The sequence below is a fragment of the Phaseolus vulgaris genome, chromosome 6 (genome assembly GCF_000499845.2).
Source record: "Phaseolus vulgaris cultivar G19833 chromosome 6, P. vulgaris v2.0, whole genome shotgun sequence".
NCBI classification, from domain to species: Eukaryota; Viridiplantae; Streptophyta; class Magnoliopsida; order Fabales; family Fabaceae; genus Phaseolus; species Phaseolus vulgaris.
In genome coordinates, this window is record NC_023754.2 from 28,453,238 (window position 1) to 28,464,238 (window position 11,001).

At 33.6% G+C, this 11,001-nt stretch overlaps 1 protein-coding gene across 4 annotated transcripts; it reads right to left on the reverse strand.

Annotated features, from left to right (window-relative positions):
* On the reverse strand, positions 1–6,970 carry LOC137832564 (receptor-like protein 4). 4 transcript variants are annotated; one of them, XR_011084591.1, is made up of 11 exons: positions 6,607–6,970; positions 4,620–5,675; positions 3,984–4,131; positions 3,393–3,464; positions 3,048–3,119; positions 2,418–2,489; positions 2,263–2,340; positions 1,953–2,134; positions 1,174–1,342; positions 645–749; positions 1–362 (listed from the first exon to the last, which is right to left on the reverse strand). XR_011084591.1 is itself a non-coding variant. In XM_068640786.1 (10 exons), the coding sequence occupies exons 1-9, from the start codon at positions 6,689–6,691 to the stop codon at positions 1,200–1,202; spliced, it is 1,908 nt and encodes a 635-aa protein (XP_068496887.1). In that variant the 5' UTR covers positions 6,692–6,970; the 3' UTR covers positions 773–1,086; positions 1,185–1,199. The 4 variants fall into 4 exon arrangements, 2 of the variants coding, with proteins under 2 accessions (XP_068496887.1, XP_068496885.1); XR_011084590.1 differs by having other exon boundaries at positions 1–415; XM_068640786.1 differs by lacking the exons at positions 1–362; positions 645–749 and adding an exon at positions 773–1,086 and having other exon boundaries at positions 1,185–1,342.
* Between the last annotated feature and the right edge of the window lie 4,031 nt (positions 6,971–11,001).

An 11,001-nucleotide genomic window follows, 5' to 3' on the forward strand; every position in this document is an offset into this window, starting at 1 on the left:
TTTTTACTAAAAGAATAGTAAGTAGTTAAGAATATTTTAAGGAAAATAATCATTGTCCATACAATCAGAAAAAAATCTTATAAAAAAGGATAGATAATTTTTTTTAAGTCATACAAATAAAAATGGGAATGGTATTTATATATTACCTATAAAATTCAGATAACCAGAATTAGTATACTGAGTCATCTCTTTATGTTCTCTTGCATTCTATTCTACTGTTTTGGTCAGGGGTACTGTTTATTGGACCTCTCTGGTTTATAGTCTCTTGGGCTTTTGGCCTTTACTTCTGTTGTAATGCTGCCAAAGGAATGCCCCCACCACGCCCGAATCATTTCGGCTAGCTTGCTTCATGTTTCTAAATACTGAACCATGTATATGTTAACAAAGTTATCTCCATGAGTAAAATAAATTTAATCTGCAAAGTCAAATATATTAAAATCATTATAAAGTTATTTAATTTATATAATATAATCTTAACATATGATAATGTGTAATAATCTCACAAAATATTCTCAATAAATATTCTTTATATGTGTATGTGCTCATGCTCACATTTAAACCTAATCATGGACCATGGATCAAGAGATCTAGACCAGACTGGGATAGGTGTGGGTTTGATTTGGTAGAGTGACTTTTTTTCTTACCAACTTCAATTCAGAAACAATCTTCAGCTTATGCAAAATTGGCAATTTGGGGGGTTTTCTTTTCCTTATCAACGCATAAACAACCATACCGCCCATTAAAATGATCTGCAGATAACATAAATAGGATATAAATGAAAACTGTAGAGGCATTATGTAAATTAGACTTTGCTTTTCCTACATTCATAGAACATTATGATTTCTATTTGTACCTGGACTTTTAAAATGTTACAAATCCTCTACTAAAAAATAGAAAAAAGAAAAAAAAATGTATAGAAGTTCAAACAAATGGGAAACTAAAAAGTAAACATGATGTACAAATTTCTGATTTACAAAATTAAGAGGGTTCCCAGCTTGTAAGAAGTTATTCAAGAGGCTCAAAAAACTGTTGTCAATATTTGGAGAAGCACGCTATGGGAAACGGCCATCAGAAGATCGGATTACTCTGCCAGTAGTGCCACATAAATAGGACTATTAATTAAAAGAAGCAATTTAAGATAGGAAACAGAAAAAATGCTACGATTGCACTTACAAGATAGATACCAGAACAATTGGATATTATCGTGAAAGCAAGATAGGCCCAGTCTCCACAGCAGTGTGAGCATTGCCATAATTATTATTATTAGTATTATTATTATGCCTTGCCATCTGGATGTCACGTGAAAACTGGGTCCTTGCTTTCGCATATGGAGCGGCCCTTCCTACAAAAGAAAAGAGTATAAATTTTTCATTCAATGTCAGCATATGAAGCGAACACATTTCCCTCAAATTCAAAGTTCTTTTTTACTAGAAAACTACTGTAAAAAGTAACGTGTCTGTTTGTAAAAATTAAGATTGCATATAGTAAGAGGAAAACTCGGACAAAAATAACACCACATTGTTTTTCCAAGGACAACGTTTAGAAAATTAAAATTAGAAGTGTGACATTATTCATAAATTTATTTGTAGAAAAAAAATATTTATTATTTTTTTATCCATTGCCATTTAGGAGGAAATGATCAGCAAAACATATTACTAAATTTAATAATGGTTTCGTAGTGTTTATTTCAAACTCTCACTCTGTAACCCGTTCTCTGTGCAAATTTTCAGTTAGAAAACTTCAGAACAGACAATAAGACACTGGCCTTACACTCGTTTATATTAGTATCAGTTTTCAAAGCTCAATCTGGGCAAGATTATTGGTCCAGTAAATCTTAAAAATCTGACAATTTCAGAACCAGTAAAGAATCGATCATGAACTGCCGTAACACACACGCTCAACCCAGTGACATTTTATTAAGACAACTATAACCCACAAAATAACATTTTTACCTGCTATTTGCTGAACTCGGAGGATATTCTGCCGCCTTTTCCACCAGCAAACTGAACCAATAATAAGAAGTAGAAAAGTAAAAGAAGCACCTAAGCCAATACCAACTTTAGCACCGGCCGAAAGGTGAGGTCCACAAGTGGGTAATCCAGGTATGCCACATAGACCTGCATTATCAGTAAAACTGCAGCCATCCACAAGTGCAGATTAGCAACCTTAATCACAGAGAAAGTGGAGGAATGGCATATAGATATGCCTCTTCTCCCATTGCATACAAATATTCGTTATACTGTTTAACATTTGACAACATACTTAAAGCTTGCTCCATGTAGAAGTCTTCCTCCTAGAGTCGCTGGTACCCTTCCAGACAGGAAGTTGCCATTTAGGTTCCTGCATGAAGACTTCTTAATAATGATTTATCATTTATTATTTCTCATATGGTCAAGCTAGATACTGAGAAATCTTACAGTCTCTGTAATGATGTCAATTGTCCAAGGCTTTCAGGAATCGATCCATTGAAGAAGTTGTAGGATAGGTCACTGCACGAGTACATGCATTCAGAAATCATATCACCATGATACTCGAGCAAAGATTCAAACCTTCCCATAATTTAACAGTGAAGCTAAGTAGCAAATCTCCTAGAGGTTTAAATCAAAGCATGAAGAGGCCGAGTCACAAAAACTACATAAGAGGAACAGTTTCCTTTTCACTTTCTGTTTGTTATTTATTTTAGATGCTTTAGCTTCATGCATAGTTTTGGAACAACACATGCCTCGGTCTAAGTAAGAAATCCCAATAGTGAGTAGGAATTATGGAGAATAGGAGGGAACTACAAATGTATGTTGCCAAAAAAGTATAAATACAAGTCAGTACTTCATGCTAAGTATATCTTGTCCCACACGTCTTACTGTGCCTCGCCACTAGTGCCTCTAAGGCTTAACTCACAGAAAACGTTAAGATAATAGAAGCTGAAACGCTCTTAATACAACTGTCCTGAAGATGAAAATCCATATTGGCTTGTACCATATATAGAATGACCTAAGAAATAATGATAAAGAAATCCATAACTAAGCTAAGAAGAACAAGAAATCACTCACAGCACTTGCAAGCTAGTTATTGTTCCAAGTGGGGATGGAATAGCCCCACGAATGCCGTTTCCACTCAAGTTTCTGCCATTCACAAGTACAATAACATAAGGAATATGAAAATGAACATCCTCAATGTTAGTATATCTTGAGGAATAGTGAAATAAATTATTCATTGTCATCATATCAGAACTTCTCAAGCAACGTGTTATTTAACAATCAGAGCTTTATTGTGCTATTTAACAATCAGCTTTATTGTGTTATCAACTACCGAGCATAATTCATACATATATGCAATGCCAAATACCATGATACAAGAAATAATATTTTCATGAAAGGAAACTATTTCAAACTCACAGGATTTGTAGATTATGCAGTCTGGAAATGTCATTGGGCAAAAAGCCCTTCAGACCTTGATTGCCAAGACCGCTGTTCATTAAAGATACAGCACCAAGTCAGTAACATATTGAGATTAAATATTCAATACAGCTTTCAAAGAGAAATGCAATGGTTTTGTACCCCAGTGGTACCAATATCTTGGACGAAGCAGAATGGAGTTGTAAGTACATTTGGACTAATGAATACAATCAGGGCAAAAAGAAATTTAATAGAGGGGAGGGCGGGAGGGTCAATGTAAGGGTCACCCCTCAAATAAGGAAACATAAAAAGAATTATTCTTCTATGTGTGTGTATTAGTCTTCGAATATCAGTTGTCATAGTGCACAACGACATACTTATAAAGAAAGTCTTCTATTTTTTTTTATGAGATTCATACTTAGAAGCTCCGATGCTGAAGTAATGGTTTTTATTCTTGCTTTTGTTACAAAAATAAAGAAGTAACGAGAAAGAAAAAAAAAGGTAAAGAATTAACATGAGGAAGATGGAATTAGATGCTACCGCACAACCAAATATACAATAAAAGCCTAAGAATGAGGACAAAGAAATTACAGTCCATCAATGACCCATTTGCTGCTACTTTTGTCTAATCTGCAATCTGCTCCAGTCCACGGGTGTTGTTGGGGAACACATGGATCACCATTCCACCCAAACCTGGGAGGAAGCCCCAAAGCCTTCTTCAACGTTTGTAAAGCCATAACTAGAGTAAAAGAACAACAATCAACAAGACAAAAATTATATGCATTTGTATTAACAGAAATCACATTTACTACCATTACATAAATTAGACAACAACTAAATGTAGCAGTATCATAAAGCAACAAATCAATACTAGGCTTGAATTTCATCCTTAAGAGGAAGAGGAAGAGGAAGTAAGAACAACAGCACAAATTGGTTAAGGACAAATATGACAAGACAAGGCAACATAAGAAGTGTGATAATGCATCTAACATATACCATGGTCAAAGTCTAAACAAATTTCATGTTGTATTCATAATGCCCCAAAGACCCAAATAATTGAGTATCATGAAGAGTGTTAAGTAATAGACCAGAAAATGTACAATTCTATCACAGATAAGTTTATAAGAATGTAATCATTATGTCATCGCTTGTCTTAAACCTGAACAAAATCCAGATTGTGTGGTTATTATAAAAGTTCATGTTGAAAAAATAGGGCACTGCATGTACCTTCATCTGATAATGTTTTTGACTCAGCCGTTATAACCTCCAATATCTCAATGGCACTGATTATGGCAAAACTACCTTTTATTGGGCTCAAAGTTACGGTCAAAGTTCTCCCATTAACAGGAACAGTTTTATTGAGCACAAGGGCAGTATAACGATCCCCACTCAATTTCACAATGTCAACATTTCTAAAAGCAACATCTCCATTTATCATAATGTCAAAGACTCTTTGTCCAGCAGCAGTCACTGAGTTCTCAATCTCAGCAAAATGTAACCAAACAGAATAGTTTTTGTTGGGATCAACATCCAATGTATATGTTAAATCAAGCTGGTTACTAGTACTAACAAGTGCTGATCGATAAAGAGTTTCGGGATAAAAGTTAGGTGGATGCGAAGCCTGTTTGATTCTAGTTTCAACAGATCTTGGCCGATCAGAATCCTCGCCAAAAGTTTTAATACGCTGCCAATATCTGTCCCCTCCCCGGGGATCTGCACCATAATCCACATCAAATTTTGACTGCCCAAACCCACAACTCAATCTTTTGACTGTTCTAAGTATTACCCCTTGACTCCAATCCGGTCCAAAATAATAAGCGTTATTATCAATTTGAAGAATCTCAATTGAAAGAATGGCTGGATCTCCATGACCTGTGCCATGGAAACAGATTGAGACTGAACCATCCTTAAGAAATACTTGGGCTTCAGTAAATGCTTGATCATCCCGACTGGTCCAACCTGATTTCAAAGAATATATTTGAGTTCCTTGAATCGAGATGTCAAATAGAGGTTCGTCGGTAACTCTAGTCTGTGCAACAAGTCCAAAAAAGATCCTGATTGAGTAGCGCCCTTTTGGCACTCTATTGATGTTGTAGCAATTTGAAAGACCTTCAGACAAGGGGAAATAGCGAAGAGTCTTCAGAGGAGGTGCAATGTAACTTGTGGTAGATGCATTGGAGGGAATACCTCCTGTATATCCAAAGTCTTTATACCAAAGAGTAGTGGTTGGTTTTGTTTGAACATCATGACGAGCCCCACAGCTTATGTGCATGCCATATGGCCCTGCAACGAATACAAGGTCACCGAAATTTAAATCAACTCAAAGGGGATAAACTTCTAAAACTAACAAAATCATAATCCTCTGGAATGTGCAGGCTATCATACTGGTTTTGTTGCCACTGAAATTCACCAGCAGCAATTAACAGTGCAATCTAGCAACTACGTATTGATTTAAGTCATTTTGTAGTTTGTAAATAGATTACATGCACACACGCACAAAAGCATAATTTGATCATATCCCTGAGATGTTGCTCGATTAAATACAACATTTCTGCATCATACAACCCCAATAAGAATCTTCAGGAACCATGATAAATTATTAAACTGGCAGAGAGCAAACCGAAGGGAAATGCTCAGTTTCCCCAAAAGCACAGAGAGCACCAGTTCCTGCTGTGAATAGAACATAACATAACAAAAAATGCGTTAAATAAACTTAGCTAGTTCTAAAGTTTGGAAATGCTCAGTTTTTATGTTTTTAAAAGCACTAAACGGAGAAATGTGTGTCGTGACTCGTGCACCATTCTAACTTGACTAACCCATCCGGCCTTTACTGCAGCAAAATAGTAAGTTGCGGAGACTAATTTGATCATGCCATTGAATCTTCCCATTTCCCCCACTTTTAAATCATTCAGCCTTGCCTACTGGCTTTGTCTCGTACTATGACTTAAACCCAAAAGCACTTCAAAAAAACATAACAAGATGAGGGAAACTGCGTCATTTTGCCTTTCTCTAATCCATGAGCAATTTCTTGCGCACCAGATGAAGTCAAAATGTACCCCTACACTGCTCAGATTCAAGCATCAATTACACTACACACACGCGCATTTTCACCTCAATAACTTAATCCAGCAAACCAAAACGAAATTCAAACACATCCAACCCAAAATCCTTATCAACTCAGCGCTCAACTTCAATGAAAAATAGAGAATCTCACCTCGTTGAGCTGCAGGCGAGACAAAAGCAAAGCAGAGGAAGAGCGTCCACAGCAGAAGGAATCCAAACGTTGCTATGTTCGCCATCGTCACTTTTATTCTTCTTTTCTCTCTCTCTCACATCCCAGCTTTTCTAGAGAGAGAGAGAGAGCTCACGAACGTGTCTGCACCTCGCAGCAACACTGCACACACGGTTGGAAATGGAAATTCACAAATTCACATTCACTCGCCACTACTTCGTCTAGTTGACTCGTGAACGAATGAAGGAACAGCTGTAACGGTGGTACTGAGCCTTATCACGATTAATGCAGGCGCGAACCATCTCAACGGTTTTAATGGTCATTTAATGGTTCAGTATTAATTGACGTGTGTGAAAGGTATGGTAGGTCTGAGCTATACGTGGTTACTCATTGTGGGTCCCACTTTTGACGGCTAGATTTGAGTTTAGGGGGAGTGGGTGTAGCGTTGTCCTTTGATTAATGTGCAGTTAACTTTTGCAGTTGCATGTGAGTCCCACTTATTTTATTTTCAATCGGACGGTGGAGAAGAGTTGGATGGTGTGGACTTTGGAATGTTTGGGAATGGAATAGGGCGCAATCACAGGAGGACATAACCCCCAGCGGAAGCAGCGCATTCGATGAAGGGTCAAATTTCAAATGAATTTTTACATGATCCCATCATCATCTTCATGTCACTTTTCTCCACTGGGTCTTCATTTTTTCATTTCGTAACCAGTCAAAATTAATCTTTATTATTTAGACTAGTGTACGTGTATATTCTTCTTTATATTAATTGAATATGATTTGAGTTAATTTAGATAGGTTATTTGGATTATATATTTATATTAGATCAACTTTTTTTAAAAGGAAAACTTTTATTTTGCTTTTAAATAAATAAAATAAATATACTAACTCTAAAAAATAACATATGTGATTTTAATAATTAATTTCATAAATAATTATGCTTTTATATAATCTAACTATTATTATATATTTTAACCAACTTTATTTATCTAATATTACTCATTCACCCGATCCAAATACGACCTACGTCCAAATTTGTTTCAGATTTTTTCTAGTACGGTGGGATGCGTTTCATTCTCTCAAACTTAATTCCGACAATCTATAATATACATGATTTTTTCATGAGGAGTGTTGGAATGAATCCAACATTTTTTTATATTAAATATGAATTAATATATTAATAATAAGTGTAAGGTCTAGAAAATAACCCTAGATTAGAAGATATATTTTAAATAATACCTGAATATTTTATTATTAAAATGAGAATGATATATAAAGAGAAAATTCAGTTATTAAATTTTATTTTAAAATAACCACCGTCTCTCTAAAAGTTTCTCTTTTCTTTTCTCTCCCTTCTCTCTAAGATTTTGATCTCCTTGCTGCTTATCAGTTTGGCGATCGGAGTCTGTCATTTGACTCTTGGCAGCGAAGACTACAAGACTGCCCGATCAGAATCAAATTCAGTTTTCTTTTTCCTTTTCTCTCCCTTCTCTCTGAGATGTTGATCTCCTTGCTTATCAGTTTGACGATCGGAGTCTGTCATTGGACTCCTGGCAGTGAATCCTATAAGATTGCCCGATCAGAATCTCTGATAAAGTAAATGTAAGGGAAGCTAGTTTAAAATCTTTAATAAAACCTTAGGTTAGAAGATTTGAATGTGAGTGTGACGGGGTCACCAATTCCAGATTTTGTTGCAAGATTTCTTGTTCTGAGTAAATTGTAGTTTGATTGAAATTGAAAGTGTTGTGATTGAGAATTGGTTGTTTGATTTAAATGGTTTTGGAATTAGAAATCATATATATATATATATATATATATATATATATATATATGTATAAATGGACATAATATCTCAATGACAATGAGAATGATTGTATCATGCTAAACCGGAACTGTCAATGTAATGTGTAAATTTATAATTTATGAATTAAATGAGATATTGATTTATAATCTAATAGGTATATTAAGTTATGCATAATTTTTCTGCACATTTCACTCAAGCTAGCAAGTGCTAACTCAAGCTAAAAATTATGGGTGCTCTCTGGAGGATTTTAGCCCAAGCTAAAAATTTTGGATGTTATCCGAAGGATTTTAGCTCAAGTTAAAATTTTGGGTGCTCTCTGGTGGATTTTAGCTCAAGCTAGTGAATTCTAGCTCAAGCTAGTGAATTCTAGCTCAAGCTAAAGTAAAATAAAAATAAAAATATTAAACTAATTTTTATTTGCTTTTAAAAGATTGATTTATTTATTCCTATATAGTTTTTCTTATAAAGTATGTAAACTTATATTTCATGTATAGTTAATTGAAAATCTCTTTAATTAGACATTTATATGATTAATCAATGAATTGGTGTGTATTTTGGAAATTCTAAACATTGGTATGATTTGATTGTTTGATGGTGGATATTAAGAGGTTCAAAATATGAATTCTAATTGAGACATAGTATTTTCAGGAAAGAAAATACCGTGTTAAGATTGTTTAGGATGTGCATTGACTAGGGATTCGTCTAGAAGGAGATATCTTGACTCTCCTGAGATAATGAAATCATATAGATGAAGTTATTCAGGTGGTGAGGGTCGAAGGATGTTCATATTACTGGGTAAGTTGTTTGAAAGATAATTAACTTGACCTGTTATATGAATTAACCCTGTCATACTAGGAGAGAGATGATACTGAGATGATACTGAGATGATAATGAGATGATACTGAGATGATACTGAGATGATAATGAGATGATACTGAGATGATACTGATACTAGGAGAGAGATGATACTGTGTGGATGAATGCACGAGTCTTCCGGAAGTAGAGTCAAGTGTTTATGTGTTATGAGTCAGTAGAAATCTGACATGTGAAAAGATGAATTATGAAATTTAATAGACACTTGATGATTTGAGAAATTGTATGAGACTTGATGAATTATGTTGATTAATTTGACATGAAATTATATAGAAAAGTTTATATAGCTAGTTTACCTGTTATTTGTTTGTGTTTGTTTCTTATCTGTGATGATTGTGTTTTACACGGAAACAGATGAGATTGCAGGTAATAGAGTTCAGTGAGGCAACTGGAGTATTTGATAGATTTAGCTTCGTTTCTTTTGTTTTTTTTTCTTTTGATGTATATATTAACCCCCTATGAAGAGAGATATATTTTTGAGATACAAATATGATAACCTAATATATGTTTACATGTTAATTAGATATTGCATGCATAATATATTAACAAATTGGGAAAAAAAACAGGGATGTAACAACAAGTTCTTAGATATCACAATAGTTGTGTCAATAAATGTTAAATATTATATTTTCAACCCATGTCCAAATATTTTATTTTTATTAATTTTGAAAAAATTTATTCTTGTTATTTTTATTGTCCAAAATATTTTCAAAACGTTTTATTTTTGGGAATATTAACGTATTTTTAATTGATTTATTGTTTAATTTTTTAAACAGTGGTCTCTCATATTTTTAAGTTATGAATATAAAATGTTATGATTAGATACAAATTACATCATTTATTTTTAAGTGGTCTGTTTATGATGGGTTTTTTTTTCTCATTCATTATTCGTAAATTAAATTATTCTCTAAACTATCACGTTCGAAGTTTGTTGTTTTTAGAACTTCTCAAACTCAATGAATTTGTTTATGTTGGACGATGGTTAGAAATACACTTTACGAATATTAGTTTTTATTAGATAATGATTACAAACTTAGTATCAAATTCCAAAGGTCAACAAATCGTATTGTCATTTTCTAAATTCATGATCATCGTTTGTTTTAAGGATCGACTCTTCAATGTAATTTTATTAACAATATTAATCTTTCGTGTGGATTTCTTTGCTAAGGAGTACTTTATAAAGTTCCATAAAAAATCAATTCAAAATATAAATATTTTTTTCATCATCTTAGTTTTTTCCAAGTGCTCTCAGAATATTCATAAAACCAACACTTTTACTCGCACAATAACTTTCACAGTTGTTGTTATACTTGTATATGATAGGGTTTAAATATTTTTTTTATCAACAATAAATAATAAATAAATATGAATCACTTTATGAGTGATTTAATCCTTATACAATAATTCATCCATAATCTTCATCACAAAACTTACTCCAAAATTATGTTTTAACAGAATTTTCATAGCTAATCTAGAGGAAGACATTTAGAGGAAACAATCAAACAGCTTGAATAAATCATCCTCATACAAACCAATAGATCTATGTATCAATCGTGTATGTCTTACATGATTCTAGATAATTTAAAAAAAAGTTTGGATGAATAGGTTTAATAGATTATGAATTATACGGGTAGGTAGAAATGATGTGATTTGATAAAAATACATGTTTATCAAACATTAATAAAGAGTTCTATATC

What these genes read in the sequence shown, in the direction of transcription:
- LOC137832564 (XM_068640786.1), bottom strand. Translation starts at nt 6,691, where the DNA reads ATGGCGAACATAGCAACGTTTGGATTCCTTCTGCTGTGGACGCTCTTC. An exon ending in ATAACTAGCTTGCAAGTGCT is followed by an intron (nt 2,490 to 3,047) that starts GTGAGTGATTTC and finishes GTACTCGTGCAG; the next exon opens with TGACCTATCCTACAACTTCT. An exon ending in TTGACATCATTACAGAGACT is followed by an intron (nt 2,341 to 2,417) that starts GTAAGATTTCTC and finishes GTCTTCATGCAG; the next exon opens with GAACCTAAATGGCAACTTCC.